Source organism: Oncorhynchus mykiss, chromosome 18 (assembly GCF_013265735.2).
Source record: "Oncorhynchus mykiss isolate Arlee chromosome 18, USDA_OmykA_1.1, whole genome shotgun sequence".
NCBI lineage: Eukaryota > Metazoa > Chordata > Actinopteri > Salmoniformes > Salmonidae > Oncorhynchus > Oncorhynchus mykiss.
This window is the reverse complement of record NC_048582.1, coordinates 13,019,256-13,041,344: the sequence shown is the minus strand read 5'-3', so window position 1 is coordinate 13,041,344 and position 22,089 is coordinate 13,019,256. Positions and strand designations below refer to the sequence as shown.

Genomic DNA, 22,089 nt, shown 5'->3' with positions numbered 1-22,089 from the left:
AATTCCATAAGTGTTATTTCATAGTTTTGATGTCTTCACTTTTATTCTACAATGTAGAAAATAGTCAAAATATAGAAAAACCCTGGAATGAGTAGGTGTGTACAAACTTTTGACAACTACAGTACTGTACATATTGTATAAGTTTGTCCAAAATGTTTGTCCAAAATGTTTCCAACCAGCCTCTATTAAATTATATAAAGTATGTGACATAATGTAACAATGTGATTATCTCTTGATAATCATGTCCTGAGTAAAACTATACTGATTGAGTAGAAATGTTACGGTGCGTGAATGAGGACCCAAAAGCGAATTAACTTAAACAGAGCTTCTTTAATTACCAAACATAGGTAGGCTCAGACGGACCGGCAGATTCCGACAGGACAAGACAAGGTTACAGCAAACATGACGACAGTCTGGTTCAGGCATGAAACACAACAAACAAGAATCCGACAAGGACAGGAGCAGAAACAGAGAGAGATATAGGGACCTAATCAGAGGGAAAAAGGGAACAGGTGGGAAAAGGGGTGACGAGGTGGTTAGGAGGAGACAAGGCACAGCTGGGGGAAAGAGGGGGAGAAAAGGTAACCTAACAACGACCAGCAGAGGGAGACAGGGTGAAGGGAAAGGACAGAGACAAGACACAACATGACAGTACATGACAGTACCCCCCCACTCACCGAGCGCCTCCTGGCGCACTCGAGGAGGAAACCTGGCGGCAACGGAGGAAATCCTCGATCAGCGCACGGTCCAGCACGTCCCGAGAGGGAACCCAACTCCTCTCCTCAGGACCGTACCCCTCCCAATCTACGAGGTACTGGTGACCACGGCCCCGAGGACGCATGTCCAAAATTCTACGGACCCTGTAGATGGGTGCGCCCTCGACAAGGATGGGGGGGGGGGGGGGGAAGACGAGCGGGGGCGCGAAGGACGGGCTTGATGCAGGAGACATGGAAGACCGGGTGGACGCGACGAAGGTATCGCGGAAGAAGAAGTCGAACTGCGACAGGATTAATGACCCGAGAAATACGGAACGGACCAATGAACCGCGGGGTCAACTTGCGAGAAGCCGTCTTAAGGGGAAGGTTCTGAGTGGAGAGCCAAACTCTCTGACCGCGACAATATCTAGGACTCTTAGTTCTACGCTTATTAGCAGCCCTCACAGTCTGCGTCCTATAACGGCAAAGTGCAGACCTGACCCTCTTCCAGGTGCGCTCGCAACGTTGGACAAAAGCCTGAGCGGAGGGGACGCTGGACTCGGCGAACTGAGATGAGAACAGCGGAGGCTGGTACCCGAGGCTACTCTGAAAAGGAGATAGCCCGGTCGCAGACGAAGGAAGCGAGTTGTGGGCGTATTCTGCCCAGGGGAGCTGTTCTGACCAAGACGCAGGGTTGCGAAAAGAAAGACTGCGTAAGATGCGACCAATAGTCTGATTGGCCCGTTCTGCTTGACCGTTAGACTGGGGGTGAAAGCCGGAAGAGAGACTGACGGAAGCCCCAATCAAACGGCAAAACTCCCTCCAAAATTGAGACGTGAATTGCGGACCTCTGTCCGAAACGACGTCTGACGGAAGGCCATGAATTCTGAAAACATTCTCGATGATGATTTGTGCCGTCTCTTTAGCAGAAGGAAGCTTAGCAAGGGGAATGAAATGAGCCGCCTTAGAGAACCTATCGACAACCGTAAGAATAACAGTCTTCCCCGCTGACGAAGGCAGTCCGGTGACAAAATCTAAGGCGATGTGAGACCACGGTCGAGAGGGAATAGGAAGCGGCCTGAGACGGCCGGCAGGAGGAGAGTTACCGGACTTAGTCTGCGCGCAGACCGAACAAGCAGCCACGAAACGACGCGTGTCATGCTCCCGGGTGGGCCACCAAAAACGCTGGCGAATGGAAGCAAGCGTACCCCGAACGCCAGGGTGGCCGGCTAACTTGGCAGAGTGAGCCCACTGAAGAACGGCCAGACGAGTAGGAACGGGAACGAAAAGAAGGTTCCTAGGACAAGCGCGCGGCGACGGAGTGTGAGTGAGCGCTTGCTTTACCTGCCTCTCAATTCCCCAGACAGTCAACCCGACAACACGCCCCTCAGGGAGAATCCCCTCGGGGTCAGTGGAGGCTACTGAAGAACTGAAGAGACGAGACAAAGCATCAGGCTTGGTGTTCTTAGAGCCCGGACGATAAGAAATCACGAACTCGAAACGAGCGAAAAACAGCGCCCAACGCGCCTGACGCGCATTAAGTCGTTTGGCAGAACGGATGTACTCAAGGTTCCTATGGTCAGTCCAAACGACAAAAGGAACGGTCGCCCCCTCCAACCACTGTCGCCATTCGCCTAGGGCTAACCGGATGGCGAGCAGTTCGCGGTTACCCACATCATAGTTACGTTCCGACGGCGACAGGCGATGAGAAAAATACGCGCATGGGTGGACCTTGTCGTCAGAGAGGGAGCGCTGAGAAAGAATGGCTCCCACGCCCACCTCTGACGCGTCAACCTCGACAACGAACTGTCTAGAGACGTCAGGTGTAACAAGGATAGGAGCGGATGTAAAACGATTCTTGAGGAGATCAAAAGCTCCCTGGGCGGAAACGGACCACTTAAAGCACGTCTTGACAGAAGTAAGGGCTGTGAGAGGAGCTGCCACCTGACCGAAATTACGGATGAAACGACGATAGAAGTTCGCGAAGCCGAGAAAGCGCTGCAGCTCGACGCGTGACTTAGGGACGGGCCAATCAATGACAGCTTGGACCTTAGCGGGATCCATCTTAATGCCTTCAGCGGAAATAACAGAACCGAGAAATGTGACGGAGGAGGCATGAAAAGTGCACTTCTCAGCCTTCACAAAAAGACAATTCTCTAAAAGGCGCTGGAGGACACGTCGAACGTGCTGAACATGAATCTGGAGTGACGGTGAAAAAATCAGGATATCGTCAAGGTAAACGAAAACAAAGATGTTCAGCATGTCTCTCAGGACATCATTGACTAATGCCTGAAAGACAGCTGGAGCGTTAGCGAGGCCGAAAGGAAGAACCCGGTATTCAAAGTGCCCTAACGGAGTGTTAAACGCCGTCTTCCACTCGTCCCCCTCCCTGATGCGCACGAGATGGTAAGCGTTACGAAGGTCCAACTTAGTGAAAAACCTGGCTCCCTGCAGGATCTCGAAGGCTGAAGACATAAGAGGAAGCGGATAACGATTCTTCACTGTTATGTCATTCAGCCCTCGATAATCTATGCAGGGGCGCAGAGACCCGTCCTTCTTCTTGACAAAAAAAAACCCCGCTCCGGCGGGAGAGGAGGAGGGGACTATGGTACCGGCGTCAAGAGCTACAGACAAATAATCTTCGAGAGCCTTACGTTCGGGAGCCGACAGAGAGTATAGTCTACCCCGGGGGGGGGTGGTTCCCGGAAGGAGATCAATACTACAATCATACGACCGGTGTGGAGGAAGAGAGGTGGCCCTGGACCGACTGAACACCGTGCGCAGATCGTGATATTCCTCCGGCACCCCTGTCAAATCACCAGGCTCCTCCTGTGAAGAAGAGACAGAGGAAACAGGAGGGATAGCAGACATTAAACATTTCACATGACAAGAGACGTTCCAGGAGAGGATAGAATTACTAGACCAATTAATGGAAGGATTATGACAAACTAGCCAGGGATGGCCCAAAACAACAGGTGTAAAAGGTGAACGAAAAATTTAAAAAGAAATGGTTTCACTATGATTACCAGAAACAGTGAGGGTTACAGGTAGCGTCTCACGCTGAATCCTGGGGAGAGGACTACCATCCAGGGCGAACAAGGCCGTGGGCTCCTTTAACTGTCTGAGAGGAATGTCATGTTCCCGAGCCCAGGTCTCGTCCATAAAACAGCCCTCCGCCCCAGAGTCTATTAAGGCACTGCAGGAAGCTGACGAACCGGTCCAGCGTAGATGGACCGACAAGGTAGTGCAGGATCTTGAAGGAGAGACAGGAGTAGTAGCGCTCACCAGTAGCCCTCCGCTTACTGATGAGCTCTGGCCTTTTACTGGACATGAAGTGACAAAATGACCAGCGGAACCGCAATAGAGACAGAGGCGGTTGGTGATTCTCCGTTCCCTCTCCTTAGTCGAGATGCGGATACCTCCCAGCTGCATGGGCTCAGCACCCGAGCCGGCAGAGGAAGATGGTAGTGATGCGGAGAGGGGGGCAACGGAGAACGCGAGCTCCTTTCCACGAGCTCGGTGACGAAGATCAACCCGTCGCTCAATGCGAATAGCGAGTTCAATCAAGGAATCCACGCTGGAAGGAACCTCCCGGGAGAGAATCTCATCCTTTACCTCTGCGCGGAGACCCTCCAGAAAACGAGCGAGCAAAGCCGGCTCGTTCCAGCCACTGGAGGCAGCAAGAGTGCGAAACTCAATAGAGTAGTCTGTTATGGATCGATTACCTTGACATAGGGAAGACAGGGCCCTGGAAGCCTCCTCCCCAAAAACAGATCGATCAAAAACCCGTATCATCTCCTCCTTAAAGTCCTGATACTGGTTAGTACACTCAGCCCTTGCCTCCCAGATTGCCGTGCCCCACTCACGAGCCCGTCCAATAAGGAGAGATATGACGTAGGCGACACGAGCAGTGCTCCTGGAGAAAGTGTAGGGCTGGAGAGAAAACACAATATCACACTGGGTGAGGAACGAGCGGCATTCAGTGGGCTCCCCAGAGTAACACGGCGGGTTATTGATTCTGGGCTCCGGAGATTCGAAAGCCCTGGAAGTGGCCGGTGGATCGAGGCGGAGATGGTGAACCTGTTCTGTGAGGTTGGAGACTTGGGTGGCCAGGGTCTCAACGGCATGTCGAGCAGCAGACAATTCCTGCTCGTGTCTGCCTAGCATCGCTCCCTGGATCCCGACGGCTGAGTGGAGAGGATCCGAAGTCGCTGGGTCCATTCTTGGTCGGATTCTTCTGTTACGGTGCGTGAATGAGGACCCAAAAGCGAATTAACTTAAACAGAGCTTCTTTAATTACCAAACATAGGTAGGCTCAGACGGACCGGCAGATTCCGACAGGACAAGACAAGGTTACAGCAAACATGACGACAGTCTGGTTCAGGCATGAAACACAACAAACAAGAATCCGACAAGGACAGGAGCAGAAACAGAGAGAGATATAGGGACCTAATCAGAGGGAAAAAGGGAACAGGTGGGAAAAGGGGTGACGAGGTGGTTAGGAGGAGACAAGGCACAGCTGGGGGAAAGAGGGGGAGAAAAGGTAACCTAACAACGACCAGCAGAGGGAGACAGGGTGAAGGGAAAGGACAGAGACAAGACACAACATGACAGTACATGACAAGAAAATTCAATTTTCCACATTTCTTATTGTCTGTGCTTTCCCATACTGTGTCAATTATGTTTTTTAACCTAAACACAAAGACTTTCTAACCTTTGAACTATAGCCCCAAACACACATATCGTACAAGTTTGTCCAAAATGCTTCCAATCTTATTTCCAGACAAAACAGCCAAATTCCTCTGTGAAATTATGTAAAGTATGTAACATAATGTAACCTAATGTGATAATCTCTTCATGATCACGTACTGAGAAAACCATACTGATTGAGTGGAAAATTCAATTCATCCACAAACGCATCCATAAACTAACCTTGTGAGGACACATAATTCAGTCCCATTCAAAATCCTACTTCCCCTAACCCTTAACCTAACCGTAATCCGTACTCTTACCCTAACCTTAATCCTAACCTTAAACCCAAAACCTAACTTTAACCCTAACCCTAAACCTAACCCTAGCTCCTAACCCTAAACCTAACCCTAAAACTAACCCTAGCTCCTAACCCTAACCATTAACGTAATTCTAACCCTAACACTAATTCTAACCTTAACCCTAAACCTGCCAGATATAGTATTTGACCTTGTGGGGACTAACTAAATGTCCCTAGCTGGTCAAATTTTTGTTTGATTACAATTCACACACACACACACACACACACGCACGCACGCACGCACGCACACACGCACGCACGCACGCACGCACGCACACACACACACACACAGGTCCCTACACAATCCCAACACTGTGAACAGTTTGATAAACAAACCGTGGTCTTTCTCAGAGTTGAATCCTCACTCTCTCAGTGTGGGAGCCTCTGACGGCGTCTGTGTGGACTGGAGTGTGCTGCTAGCTGGCCTTGCTGGGACCGGAGCTGAAACAAGAGAGAAGTTTTATCCTAATTACATTTAACTGCCTGGTGTAATCTGCTTTATCTGTTTCAACCAGAGACAAGGGTCTAATTGTGTCCCCCGCAGACGGTGGCAGGGTGGGGGCCGCTCCCTACCAGCCAGCAGCCTGACCCATGACCAGAGAGAATCAGCCAGAGTCAGGAGACTCTCCCCAGGGATACAGGCTTTTTATGAGCCTCCCATTCCTCTGACTTACATCTAGACATGTGTTAAAGCACATGTGGTTATGATAAAGGCATCGGTGTGGGGTTATGATAGGTTAGGGTAGGCAGATTCTGTTCCTACTGCTGCAGGGGGACAGATACTGTATCTATACTGTAGCATATATAACCTACCAAGCTTTAAACTTTAAACCCAGCGCTGAAATGTAGGACTATTCCCTCATTGATTTGGGCTACTTTGTGTGGGAGAGAGAGCACTCAGCCTCAGGGTGTTTGTGTGGGAGAGAGAGCACTCAGCCTCAGGGTGTTTGTGTGGGAGAGAGAGCACTCAGCCTTAGGGTGTTTGTGTGGGAGAGAGAGCACTCAGCCTCAGGGTGTTTGTGTAGGAGAGAGAGCACTCAGCCTCAGGGTGTTTGTGTGGGAGATGAGAGCACTCAGCCTCAGGGTGTTTGTGTGGGAGAGAGAGCACTCAGCCTCAGGGTGTTTGTGTGGGAGAAAGAGCACTCAACCTCAGGGTGTTTGTGTGGGAGAGAAAGCACTCAGCCTCAGGGTGTTTGTGTGGGAGAGAGAGCACTCAGCCTCAGTGTCATGTACTGTCATGTTGTGTCTTGTCTCTGTCCTTTCCCTTCACCCTGTCTCCCTCTGCTGGTCGTTGTTAGGTTACCTTTTCTCCCCCGCTTTCCCCCAGCTGTTCCTTGTCTCCTCTAACTACCCATTCACCCCGTTTCCCACCTGTTCCCTTTTTCCCTCTGATTAGGTCCCTATATCTCTCTCTGTTTCTGTTCCTGTCCTTGTCGGATTCTTGTTTGTTGTGTTTCATGCCTGAGCCAGACTATCGTCATGTTTGCTGTAACCTTGTCCTGTCCTGTCGGAATCTGCCGGTCTATCTGAGCCTACCTATGTTTGGTTATTAAAGAAGCTCTGTTTAAGTTAGTTCGCTTTTGGGTCCTCATTCACTCACCATAACACTCAGGGTGTTTGTTTGGGAGAGAGAGCACTCAGCCTCAGGGTGTTTGTGTGGGAGAGAGAGCACTCAGCCTCAGGGTGTTTGTGTGGGAGAGAAAGCACTCAGCCTCAGGGTGTTTGTGTGGGAGAGAGAGCACTCAGCCTCAGGGTGTTTGACCAAGAAGAAATCCACCTGCAACTCCCTATTATCACCAGACCTGAGCTCTGAAGCACCCATTCAGTAGAAACTCAACTGGTTGGACTGATGGGGGATGAATACTTCACATCTATAATGACTAGATGACCTCTGCTTCAACAGCACCTTGGGAATCAAACTGATTGCCATAGCAATGGTCCTGGAAAAAAGGGTCAGGGAACAATATTTCTATACCCAAAACACTTCTATCCAACCCTTTTGCTGACCACAGAGTCAGGTGAGGATTACAATATCAACCATCTCAATACCGATCTGTACAAAATACAAAACCTGTCTGTATTGTGTTGTATAGATGTTGATGTTTATATAATGTGTGGACAGTAACACCAAGACAAATTCCTTGCAACTACTTGTTGCATGGCAATAACATTTTCTCATGAATTGAGATTCTGATTAATTACAAAAGGTGTTATATAAAGATTGACATGATCTAAATTGATTGGGTAAGGGTGTCCTTGTCCTCGCCTGCCTTCCAACATGTAAGTCCAATACAAAGGACTTCACCACAGTGTGTGTGTGTGTGATATCGATCTGCCAGGCTGCTGTCTGGTCGTGGAGGTGTATGTTTATCTCAGCAGATCCTTTGTGAAGCAGTGTGTGGCTCTGCATTAATTAGTAGGTGTCTAATGGCAGAGGACTGCAGTGCTTCTCTGGTTAATCATGTGTCAGCATATTGAATTAGTCTCATCTGCTCTGCAGGGAGTGTGTGTGAGTGTGTTAGCGACGACATCATGGTATTTCAGGTATGGTGCACTGTGTGTATCATACGTTTGAAAAGCGCTTTACAACTGAAGTTGCAGTTGTGGTAGCCTATGTCCTGTGCAGCATGTGGTCACATGTCCAGACAACGCGGAGACATCCAGGGAGACAGCTATTCATTAGGTTTCACTTCCCTGTCAACTCCCTGAAAAGATGAACCATGACATTCCATCATGTTTTAGTCAATTTGAAACACCTGCTCCCCTCAGAATCAGAACTGATTGGCACTCCCTGCAATCCCCGGTCGTTGATGTATAGAATAGGCCTTAGCTACAGTATGCCATGCGTCTGTATACTAAGCACCTGTCTGTGTACCCTGCTCTGTCTCTCTGTACCCATGCCATGGTGGAATTTCACAGGAGAGCGCTCTAGAGTGTATTCATATGTGTCTTGTGATCAGACAGTCTATTCGAGGTAGACTGAGCGATATGGTACACAAAGTAAACAGCATAGTGGGTCAATTTCCGCAACAACTAAGAGCGTTGAAGCGTGAGGCTAAACTTCTCTGCTGTTTTGGTCTCGTACCTACCACACTCTAGCAGCGTGAAGCAGTCGCAGACACCGTGTGTGACTGTGTGAGAGTGAAGTCCTGTATCTCACTCATCTCAACATCTGTGGTGCTGCTCGTTCTCACTCATCTCAACATCTGTGGTGCTGCTCGTTCTCACTCATCTCAACATCTGTGGTGCTGCTCGTTCTCACTCATCTCAACATCTGTGGTGCTGCTCGTTCTCACTCATCTCAACATCTGTGGTGCTGCTCGTTCTCACTCATCTCAACATCTGTGGTGCTGCTCGTTCTCACTCATCTCAACATCTGTGGTGCTGCTCGTTCTCACTCATCTCAACATCTGTGGTGCTGCTCGTTCTCACTCATCTCAACATCTGCGGTGCTGCTCGTGGCAACGTCATTTTGCTGAGTCTATCTTTAAGGAAATTGTTTGTTTTATGGCCATATGTAGTATAGGTAGTGTGTGACTTGACATGGCCACAGTATCTCCCTGTAGTAGGGATCATGGGTTGACATGGCCACATTATCTCCCTGTAGTAGGAATCATGGGTTGACATGGCCACAGTATCTCCCTGTAGTAGGGATCATGGGTTGACATGGTCACAGTATCTCCCTGTATTAGGGATCATGGGTTGACATGTTCTCTGGTTTTTAGAGGGATTTTGATTGCCTGTTAGAACCTACTGGTTTGATAAAGCCCGTGTTGTTTAGTGCTGCTGGAAAGGGATACACACACACACACACACTGACCCATTTTATTTCTGATCTGTGTACAGTATGGTCCCTAGAAAAAAACGTTCAGGGCGTAAAGTTGGACCCCAACATTTCAGTGCTGGGTTTAAAGTTTAAAGCTTGGTAGGCTATATATGCTACAGTATGGATACAGTATCTGTCCCCCTGCAGCAGTAGGAACAGAATCTGCCTACCCTAACCTATCATAACCCCACACCGATGGCTTTATCATAACCACATGTGCTTTAACACATGTCTAGATGTAAGTCAGAGGAATGGGAGGCTCATAAAAAGCCTGTATCCCTGAGGAGAGTCTCCTGACTCTGGCTGATTCTCTCTGGTCATGGGTCAGGCTGCTGGCTGGTAGGGAGCGGCCCCCACCCTGCCACCGTCTGCGGGGGACACAATTAGACCCTTGTCTCTGGTTGAAACAGATAAAGCAGATTACACCAGGCAGTTAAATGTAATTAGGATAAAACTTCTCTCTTGTTTCAGCTCCGGTCCCAGCAAGGCCAGCTAGCAGCACACTCCAGTCCACACAGACACCGTCAGAGGCTCCCACACTGAGAGAGTGAGGATTCAACTCTGAGAAAGACCACGGTTTGTTTATTAAACTGTTCACAGTGTTGGGATTGTGTAGGGACCTGTGTGTGTGTGTGTGTGTGTGTGTGTGTGTGTGTGTGTGTGTGTGTGTGTGTGTGTGTGTGTGTGTGTGTGTGTGTGTGTGTGTGTGTGTGTGTGTGTGTGTGTGTGTGTATTTAAGCAATAAGGCCCGAGAAGGTGTGGTATATGTCCAACATACCATGGCTAAGGGCTGCTCTTATGCACAACGCAATGCGGAGTTCCTGGACACAGCACTTAGTTAGCCGTGGTATATTGGCCGCATATCACAAACCGCCGAGGTGCCTTACTGCTATGATTAACTGGTTACCAACGTAACTAGAGCTGTAAAAATTTATGTTTTTTTATACCCGTGGTATAGGTCTGATATATCATGACTGTCAGTCAATCAGCATTCAGGGCTCAAACCACCCAGTTTATAATATAGTACATAGGAGATGGGACACACACACAAACCATCTATAGATACCTAACCTAAATACAGGCTAACGTTGACCTGTCATGCTTGCGAGCCATAAAGTATGCTAACAAAAATTTCAATCCATGTAAAATTATTATTAGGCTACAGTAAGTGAACTGCCTTCAGTCATATTTTACTGAGTGAGTGTGTGGGGAGCTGTCATATTGCCAAGACCATGTGTGTCAATTTGCAATCAGCAGCAGACACGTTTACTTGACTCCAATTGCACAGATTTGTAATTATGTGCAGACTAATAATTTGGCCGCAGGTCACTCGTAAATGTAAAGGGAGAAAGCCATAACAATGTGTCAAGGTATTGGAAAACACGAGGGGGCCGGGCAATAATCCGTGAGGCGCGCGCCAACCAACCGCCAACCCGTGCGCTGGCTGCAGAGGGATAACGTGCAAATGAAGCAAGGCAAGACACGAACATAGCGAACAACGGTTGACCGCGTACAGACACCGATGGTTTGAGGAGTTTGGCGTATGCGTTACATATTTTGGCATGTCACTGTGACTCGTTATTATTTGAAGAATACATATCTTTAGGACTTCACCTTCAAGGCACAATTACATGAGCGTGTGAAGCGGGTGACTACACATGGTCTTCTGTCTAACTACCCGAAGATTTCCTCGAAGGTCTCTTTGATAACAATCACTGAGCAAAATCCGCGTGAGAAGCAGACAGTCGCTCAGAGTTTGGGACCAGGGAGATTCCGAAATAGAGAGGGAACATTCATGTTATTTCTCAGGTAAATTCCCACATCCGGGTGTCACTTTTAAATCCATTGTTTTTGTTTCATTTCATTGTGTCCATTCATTTCATTTCATTGCTGTAGTCTAGCCTATTCTTATTTTCTGTTTTGTTTTATCTGTGTGAAGTTACTATTACTGACTGTATTGGCTACATTGTTGCAATGGATTGATTAGTTCTCTGCATTTGTCTAACGCATGCAATAGCCTAACACCAATAGTAGCCTAGCCTACTACATTCCATTGCAGGCAGCTTATAAATTAACAAAGTTGTATGGTAGGCTAGCCTATATTTGATGCAGAATGCGGTTTAAAAATGTGAAAATGTGAATTTGCATGTGAAAACATTTGGAAAGGCATCACGAGCTGGAGCATAGCTATTTAAATTAAATTAGTATCCAATCTGAAAGCTGCCAAACCAAATTCCATCAATATTCATTATGAGATGCAATGCTCTGGTATGAAGCACTGATGTTAATTGAATGTTTATTGGTAGGCTACAATATGTGATTTAATAAGGCAGAGTTAATGTAAATTAATTTGTAATAGATTTTGTGTGGAAATCTAAAGGTCTCTTCTCTTCAAGAAACAACATTTGGGTCCATCCAAATTGATAAGCAGCAACACCGCCGACCAGGGATGGAAATGAAGCTAGTCCATAGCCAGTGCTTTTCAGACTGGGCTTTTGGACCCTTGGCTACAGAGAATGTCACCTGGGCTAGTAGAAATGTCATTTTACTAACCTGGTTGGCCAGTGCCCAAAATCCTTAAATTGCCTTCCTGGCGCCAGTATGTGACAATAAAAACATAATAAACTCAAACTACAGCCTACCCAGCTGTATATACCAGCTCCTCAGCTCAGCCAGACTTCAGCACCACACCATTATGTCAAGGAGTTGTAGTTGGGTCATGCTAAAATGCAACAACACTTCCTTAACATGGCAGAAAAGTAGCTTTTTCTAATACTTAAATAGCATTTTATAAAGAAAGGAATCACCTGAACACAATTTAGAGGTGCAATCTGCAACTTCTCTGTCTCAATTGGCAATAACATGAATAAAAAACACAGCCTGAAATAAATAACATAAAAATAACAAACAAACAAGCAAAAATTCACAATATGCAGTATACCTCTCAATATACCTCTTCTCCCATTCTGGAGGACAGAGAGCGTCTTTGCCAGAGAACCACTTTTCAAATCACCTTTAAAACATACCTATTGCTGCAACTTGATATGAAAGAAGGTTACAACAAAAATGTACAATTTCTCAATAACTAAGAGGGAAATAAATGTGCTTGCTTCTTATTTGTAATTCTTTTCAGGGATGACTGCCATCTCTTTGTCAAGCATGTATTCACAGTCCCATGAAGCGTATCAGTAACCAGTTCACAATGGGCCAGGTTGACTGGAGTGATCATGTGTACGATCATCAGCATATGTCTTATACAAGCTGGAACTATGGAACTCTGGGTCAAACATTCATCTTGTTGACACATTGACTATTGAATCACACTACACCTTCAAGGTTATATAAATACTTATCTCCATATCATATTCTGTTAATTAAACATTTAGCATATGATAAGGGTGTCTGTTTAATCACAAAGGGTGATTGTGATGAAGAAGCCTTACATCTGTTAATACATAACTGATTCAGTAACATAATGAGAAAAATAAAATAGGTTTATGTATTGAGTGAGTAGAGATCATGTTTGTGTGTGCGTGTATGCATGTGTGGGTGTGTGTGTGTATGCATTTGTCCGTCCGTCCGTGTGTGTGAATATACATATTTAATTGGACAAAAAATATGTGCATCGGAATGCTAGTGTATGTGTGTCGATCTATCTACCTACTTGATAAGGAGGCCTACTCTGTCAGCATCAGTAACCCCAAGTGCCTCTGTTATGCCGATCGAATGCCTCCGTGCCTCTGTCTGCCTGCCTGTGTTAGTACACTGCCCGGGGGGGCTGTCACCGTGCTATGGGCTGTGGTTTCTCAGGAACCAGGCGGACAGAGAATGGGGCAATCCAGAGCTCTGTGCTAGTACGTAGACACACACACTTGTGTGCTAAACCTCACCAGCTGTGGATCAGCAACGGCAGTCAGGAGAAGGCCAAAGATAGCTGCGTGTAATGTACCTCTCCAGACCTTCTGGTCTGAGAAAACGCATCTCAAGCGAAAGAGTCGGCCATGACAGAGTCCTTTTGCCAGATCCAAACAGACCTGAAGTGTGTGAAGAATAGCTACTGGTCTACTGTAGGACTGATGAGGCTGATGTCCTGACTCTTTCTCTGTCAGTGAGGACCGAGGAGGAAATGATCATTCAACCAATGTGTGTAAGTAAACAGTGGGAAAATGTGTTGCACATCACGCAATCGTCAATTGTAATATTTGGAACTGGCTTCTGATGATGTGCTGCTGTCTCCTCTAGTTACAATGATGTGGGGGTTTTGATCACTGATTGTTTTTGCATGAGCAAAATGGGAGAGTAAAAGTGTGAATATGCATGTTTAAACATACTGTACATATATACACGTACACAATATACACATACACATATATATACAGAGGATACACAGTACACACGTACACATATATATACAGAGGATACACAGTATACTCGTACACACACACATACACACACACTTTTTCTAGTCAGGTCACATGGTCAAAAAAGAGTCTACATATGAATACTAAAACTAATGCACAGACACTAACATTACATTGTAGTTACAAGGCCGCTAACATACTCCTTGTCCTGCATGTGTGTGAGCGTGTAAAGGCTTTGAGGGTGTCTTGGGATTACCGTTGGACCATATGTTTAGGTCACAGACTTATCTGGACTGTAAAACACTTGTTGACCTTCCAAAGGAGCAACTTTCTGTATCAATCAATTGATCAATCAATCAATCAATAGTTTGATTGATTGAAATTCTATTGACAAATCTCTTCAGAGCCACTGTAAATTGAACTTGCCATTTTCCCTTCAAACATTGTTTGAGTCAGTACAACACCTCATAGGTTTGATGGCTGAAAGAAAATCTGTGTGGCTGACATGAAAGTGAATGCCTGATAGCATTGGTTCTTAATTTAACTAATGCATTGGCTGGACTTATCAGGTGTAATGCAGGAGTGATAACAGGCATCAGGTCTGTATGTGGTCGGCCTACTCCGTTCTGTACCATCTGAAGCATTGAAATAGCCAATTGCTGTCCAGATAGGAGCTTATTTGATTGGATTGATTGGGTGCTGATTGATTGGATGTATGTGCATTCTCCAGCCAACCTGTGACATTGATTGGTCAATTAAGTGCCAAGGAGGAAACAATGATAACTGATCTTATAAATACGGTACCTGTGTACACAGTATACTATAGTATCAACATTATAATGACATTTGTATTTGTATTTATTCTGCTTAGTATTTACATGGTAATGGAGTCAAGCATTTATAGCAGTATAGCAGGGATCATCAACTAGATTGAGCCGCGGGACGATTTCTTTCTTGAGCGGATGGTCGGAGAGCCAGAACATCATTATAGATCAATTGTAGACTGGAAATTGACTGCAAGAATCCCAAACAGATATAATATTTCAAACCTTGCTTACATTTCTATACAATCATGCCTCTTTATTATGCGTGGGAATACTTGGGAACAGATTTCCAAAATTAAAATCAATTGAAGCTGATTTCCTGGTGTTTTTTAAGTCTTTTATGTCCAACAATGACAATGTACATTTAAAAAATAATAATAATAATTTTATTTTTGCTCAGAAAACTAGGGGGGGCCAAATAAAACCGTGCTAGTTGGGGAACCCTGCAGTATAGTAACAAACATTGTAATGCCATTTGTATTTGTAATTATTCTGCTTAGTATTTACATGGTAATGGAGTCAAGCCTTTTACTCTTTTAGCCTTGTGTTTTTCAGTATGAATTTCAGGAATAAGATTTAACAAGGAACTAAACATGGGCTTTTTGGGGATTTGATCAAGACTGACAGCTGAGCTGATTCCTCTCCTTGGTCGTGTGGAAGAATGGTTGTTGCTTCCCGAATTTCTGACATTTACAAATAAAATGTCAATAACCAGAGGAGGGATAACAATCTTGTATTTCTTTATTGTTGTTGTTTACATATGAGTTATGCCAGGCTGCTGGGTGGCCATGGAGGTGTGTTTATCTCAGTAGTTCCTTTGTGAAGCAGTGTGTGGCTCTGAATGAATTAGTAGGTGTCTAATTAATGGCAGAAGACTGCAGTGCTTCTCTGGTTAATCACAGCGCACTGTGTTAGTCTTTATCTGCTCTGCACGGAGTGTGTGCTTTGGTGTGTGTGTGTGTAACAGTATAACTTTAGACCGTCCCCTCGCCCATACCCGGGCGCGAACCAGGGACCTTCTGCACACATCAACAGTCACCCTCGAAGCATCGTTACCCATCGCTCCACAAAAGCCGCGGCCCTTGCAGAGCAAGGGGAACTACTACTTCTAGGTCTCAGAGCAAGTGACGTCACTGATTGAAACACTATTTAGCGCCCACGCTAACTAAGCTAGCCGTTTCACATCCGTTACACTCACCCCCCTTTTGACCTTCCTCTTTTTTCCGCAGCAACCAGTAATCCGGGTCAACAGCATCAATGTAACAGTACAAATTTAAACCGTCCCCTCGCCCATACCCGGGCGCGAACCAGGGACCTTCTGCACACATCAACAGTCACCCTCGAAGCATCGTTACCCATCGCTCCACAAAAGCCGCGGCCCTTGCAGAGCAAGGGGAACTACTACTTCTAGGTCTCAGAGCAAGTGACGTCACTGATTGAAACACTATTTAGCGCCCACGCTAACTAAGCTAGCCGTTTCACATCCTTTACATGTGTGCCCATAGGCCTTTTTTTGTTGGGCTTTAGCATTAGTTTGAGTGTGTGCCTAGCTATCAGTGTGTATATGCAACCTGTGGTGCGTGCGTGCGTGCGTGCATGCGTGTGTGTTTAATGGTTCAGTGCAGCTCTCTGACCCAGACCGGTATGTGTACTGGGCACTGGCTGCTTGCTGGCTGATCCACATGCCTCAGTGAGCTGTGAAATCCCTTCGTACCATATCGATTTGGCTTCCATCTATATTGACAGAGCTCAACAGAGCCACTGTAAATCCCCCGCCCCCCTCCCCCCGCTCTTCTGAACCCAGCTATGGAGGGTGTTGCTATGGTAACAGCAGAACGCAAGGCACCCAGATCTCTGATTGGTCAGCCCTGATATCAGTTGGGTACCAGGGGATTTAAGGTCAAGGGTTAAATTGTGCCGGGGCCCGCCTGGAAAACACATTTGAAAGCAGTTTTAATGGCCATTGTTAAAAGTGGAGTATCACACCTACATCTATGAGGGAACTGAGCAAGCTGCACCAGAGCTTTTAGAGGCAACATGATTTAGGCTCCACGATTCACCATGAGCACATACTGTAGGGAAGACTGGGGTTAAGTGTAACACTACATTATAGTGTTTAAAACAGAGTTTTTTGTGACATTGAAGTCATCAATATATTGCTAACTTTAAGCAAGATATTGTTTAGAGTTTGTGATCTAGGTCATGATTAGCCTAATAGTGTAAATGCAGATAGGCAACCCTATGGTTCAGTCTATTTCTTTATCAACCCTATGGTTCAGTCTATTTCTTTATCAACCCTATGGTTCAGTCTATTTATTTATTGACACTATGGTTCAGTCTATTTCTTTATCAACCCTATGGTTCAGTCTATTTCTTTATTGACCCTATGGTTCAGTCTATTTATTTATTGACACTATGCTTCAGCCTATTTCTTTATCAACCCTATGGTTCAGTCTATTTCTTTATCAACCCTATGCTTCAGTCTATTTCTTTATCAACCCTATGCTTCAGTCTATTTCTTTATCAACCCTATGCTTCAGTCTATTTCTTTATCAACCCTATGCTTCAGTCTATTTCTTTATCAACCCTATGCTTCAGTCTATTTCTTTATCAACCCTATGCTTCAGTCTATTTCTTTATTGACACTATGGTTCAGTCTATTTCTTTATTGACGGTATGGTTCAGTCTATTTCTTTATCAACCCTATGCTTCATTCTATTTCTTTATCAACCCTATGGTTCAGTCTATTTCTTTATCAACCCTATGGTTCAGTCTATTTCTTTATCAACCCTATGGTTCAGTCTATTTCTTTATTGACGGTATCCTTCAGTCTATTTCTTTATCAACCCTATGGTTCAGTCTATTTCTTTATCAACACTATGGTTCAGTCTATTTCTTTATTGACACTATGCTTCAGTCTATTTCTTTATCAACCCTATGCTTCAGCCTATTTCTTTATCAACCCTATGGTTCAGTCTATTTCTTTATCAACCCTATGCTTCAGTCTATTTCTTTATTGACAGTATGGTTCAGTCTATTTCTTTATCAACCCTATGGTTCAGTCTATTTCTTTATCAACACTATGGTTCAGTCTATTTCTTTATCAACCCTATGGTTCAGTCTATTTCTTTATCAACCCTATGCTTCAGTCTATTTCTTTATTGACCCTATGGTTCAGTCTATTTCTTTATCAACCCTATGCTTCAGTCTATTTCTTTATCAACCCTATGGTTCAGTCTATTTCTTTATTGACGGTATGCTTCAGTCTATTTCTTTATCAACCCTATGCTTCAGTCTATTTCTTTATTGACGGTATGCTTCAGTCTATTTCTTTATTGACGGTATGCTTCAGCCTATTTCTTTATTGACGGTATGCTTCAGTCTATTTCTTTATCAACCCTATGCTTCAGTCTATTTCTTTATCAACCCTATGCTTCAGTCTATTTCTTTATTGACGGTATGCTTCAGTCTATTTCTTTATCAACCCTATGCTTCAGCCTATTTCTTTATCAACCCTATGGTTCAGTCTATTTCTTTATTGACAATATGCTGCATCAGTTGGGCTACAGGTGATAATGCTTATTGCTAAATAGCACACCTTTCTGATCAAATGGACCAATATGTGACTTGGATTATTTCTGGATGGAGAAATGATATTTTAGATTGGTATCAGCATAATTTAATAGTCATTAATTTACCTTTTAAAAAGTCAGCAAAACCGACCATCTCACAGTTGTTCAGTATGACTTGGTCCATTACAGCTATAGGAAAGTCTCCATGTTTTCCGGTTAACACTTTGATTCAGCTGGTATGCCTGATGCATCTTCAGCCCCACACTGTTTTAATAATCCAATTTTTAATTAGTTTGAATTAGAGGTCGACCGAATAATGATTTTTCAACGCCGATACCGATAATTGGAGGATAAAATTATGCCGATACCGATTAATCGCCCAATTTTATTTATTTATTTGTAATAATGACAATTACAACAATACTGAATGAACACTTATTTTAACTTAATATAATACATCAGTAAAATCTATTTAGCCTCAAATAAATAATTAAACATGTTCAATTTGGTTTAAATAATGCAAAAACAAAGTGTTGGAGAAGAAAGTAAAAGTGCAATATGTGCCATGTAAGAAAGCTAACGTTTAAGTTCCTTGCTCAGAACATGAGATTATATGAAAACTGGTGGTTCCTTTTAACATGAGTCTTCAGTATTCCCAGGTAAGAAGTTTTAGGTTGTAGTTATTATAGGAATTATAGGACTATTTATCTCTATACCATTTGTATTTCATTAACCTTTGACTACTGGATGTTCTTATAGGCACTTTAGTATTGCCAATGTAACAGTAAAGCTTCCGTCCCTCTCCTCGCTCCTACCTGGGCTCGAACCAGGAACACAACGACAACAGCCACCCTCGAAGCATCGTTACCCATCGCTCCACAAAAGCCACGGCCCTTGCAGAGCAAGGGGAACAACCACTCCAAGTCTCAGAGCGAGTGACTTTTGAAACGTTATTAGCGCGCACCCCGCTAACTAGCTAGCCATTTCACATCAGTTACACCAGCCTAATCTCGGGAGTTGATAGGCTTGAAGTCATAAACAACTGCTGGCAAACGCACGAAAGTGCTGTGTGAATGAATGTTTACGAGCCTGCTGGTGCCTACCATTGCTCAGTCAGACTGCTCTATCAAGTCATAGACTTAGTTATAACACGATAACACACAGAAATACGAGCCTTAGGTCATTAATATGGCCGAATCCGGAAACTATCATCTCGAAAACAAAACGTTTATTCTTTCAGTGAAATACGGAACCGTTCCGTATTTCATCTAACGGGTGGCATCCATAAGTCTAAATATTCCTGTTACATTGCACAACCTTCAGTGTTATATCATAATTACGTAAAATTCTAGCAAATTAGGCAGCCCAAACTGTTGCATATACACTGACTCTGCGTGCAATGAACGCAAGAGAAGTGACACAATTTCATACTGCTAACCTGGATTTCTTTTAGCTAAATATGCAGGTTTAAAAATATATACTTCTGTGTATTGATTTTAAGAAAGGCATTGATGTTTATGGTTAGGTACACATTGGAGCAACGATACGCACCGCATTGATTATATGCAACGCAGGACAGGCTAGATAAACTAGTAATATCATCAACCATGTGTAGTTAACTAGTGATTGTGATTGATTGATTGTTTTTTATAAGATAAGTTTAATGCTAGCTAGCAACTTACCTTGGCTTACTGCATTCGCGTAACAGGCAGTCTCCTCGTGGAGTGCAATGAGAGGCAGGTGGTTAGAGCGTTGTACTAGTTAACTGTAAGGTTGCAAGATTGAATCCCCCGAGCTGACAAGGTAAAAATCTGTCGTTCTGCCCCTGTACGAGGCAGTTAACCCACCATTCCTAGGCCGTCATTGAAAATAAGAATTTTTTCTTAACTGACTTGCCTAGTTAAATACAGAATAAATAAAGGTGTAAAAAAAATGTTTTTTTAAATCTGCCAAATCGGTGTCCAAAAATTGTTATGAAAACTTGAAATCGGCCCTAATTAATCGGCCATTCCGATTAATCGGTCGACCTCTAGTTTGAATTCAGTATGGCTGATAAAAATGTTAAAGGGGACACACATGGGTAAACATAATGTTAAAATAACAAATAATTGAACAAATAATAAAAAATGTGTTAAATAATAATAATGATAGAAACTTACATAAAGAATGACCCTTATGAAATAGTCAAAATCCATGGAGAAAAATGATTAGCAGAGAAGAATACTAAATGGGAGAATAGAATATTGATGAACTAGAGGCTGCCATAACCGGCCCCATGGGGAGCAGCTAACAGAAAAGTTCTGCTTCATTAGATATGTCGGCATGACTACAGCTAACACATTGTGTGTGTGTGTGTGTGTGTGTGTGTGTGTGTGTGTGTGTGTGTGTGTGTGTGTGTGTGTGTGTGTGTGTGTGTGTGTGTGTGTGTGTGTCAGTGCTAGGCTCTGGCGTTGTCATGGGTTCTGATCCCCTCTCCTCCGCCTTCTCAGTGTCTCTGATACATACTGCATGTGTGAACTGAGTACAATATGGACGGTTTATCTGTCAGCCAGGTATTATCATAATATTATCATAATGACTACCTATAGAACTCCCTCCTACCCATAGGGCACCTTTACTGAGCCAGTAGTTTGAAAATAGATCCACAAACTACGTTTGAGATTGTACATAGAAGTAGCAATGTACTCGTATCACTTACCTAGAGGCCAGAGAGACAGAATTACAGTGTGCTCCAGGTGGTGCATCAGTACACATAGAGGACCTCACTTCAACCCATATGCACATGTAAGACCGGCCTAGTCATCATAACAGGTTTAGGATGACTAAAGAGCCCAGAGGGTCAAGTGTCTTGAACTTGATACTAATTTACAATAACAAAAGAACAGTGTGAGATGATAATAATAATATGACAGAGATAATAATGATATGATGATACTGTCTGTATCTGAGGTGATTGGCAGGTAGCCTCTGGCCATGCTAGTATTTATAACCATTATTGGCTTTTTATTTCTTTATCCAGGAAGTCCCATTGAAGTGAGGCTAGTCTTTTACAAGGGAGACCTTAAATGATTGTATCAAAAGCCCAATAGAACATCTACTCCATCACTCATTTGCCAATGATCAGATTACTAGACATTCTGTTGCTCTTGCCTCACCCAACCCCTAATACAACGGGTCCCACTCTTCTTTCCCAGTATTTGGCCGATGGCCCTGTTCCACTAGGTGGTATGTCTGTTTTCACACATTTATCTTAGATGATCGTGTTACTCCTCTCCAGTCATCTGAACACATTACATCATCGCTTATAAAACACCAAATACGCTGCAGTTCAGAGGTCACCGAGTTCAGAGTTCACCGAGTTCTGAAGGCATGTGCAGGGGGACTTTGAGCGGGGGCCTTATCATGGACAGAGTGTGAGATAAACATGTGAAAAAAGAGAGGGAGAAAGGAGAGAAAGGGAGAGGGACTTTACAAGAGCTTTAGTGTCACGTGCAGCCAGGCTCCAAGGACATTCCCTCAGCTGTCAGCACGTTGTGTAAATCCCTGGCCTTCCAGAAACAGAAACACAGGGAGACAGACAGACAGCACGGTTATTATAAACAAAATAGAACCACAGTGCTTTGCAAAAGTACGTTTTTTTTAAACAGATTTAAGTCAAAACTGTAACTTGGCCACGCAGTAACATTTACAGTCTTCTTTAATAAGCAACTCCAGTGTAGATTTGGCTTTGTGTTGTAGGTTATTGTCTTGCTGAAAGGTGA

General features: G+C 44.4%; 1 protein-coding gene across 3 annotated transcripts in view; it reads left to right on the top strand.

Annotated features, from left to right (window-relative positions):
- The first annotated feature begins 10,023 nt into the window (after window positions 1-10,023).
- LOC110513917 overlaps window positions 10,024-22,089 on the top strand; it is a 97,660-nt gene continuing 85,594 nt past the window's right edge. For 2 of the 3 annotated variants that reach the window (XM_036951304.1, XM_036951303.1), the window contains exon 1: window positions 10,994-11,380. In XM_036951304.1, coding sequence (XP_036807199.1) covers window positions 11,367-11,380 — 14 coding nt within the window. In that variant the 5' untranslated portion in view covers window positions 10,994-11,366. Of the gene's footprint in view, window positions 10,148-10,993; window positions 11,381-22,089 lie in introns of those variants that run through there. The other variant, XM_036951305.1, reaches the window with a different exon arrangement.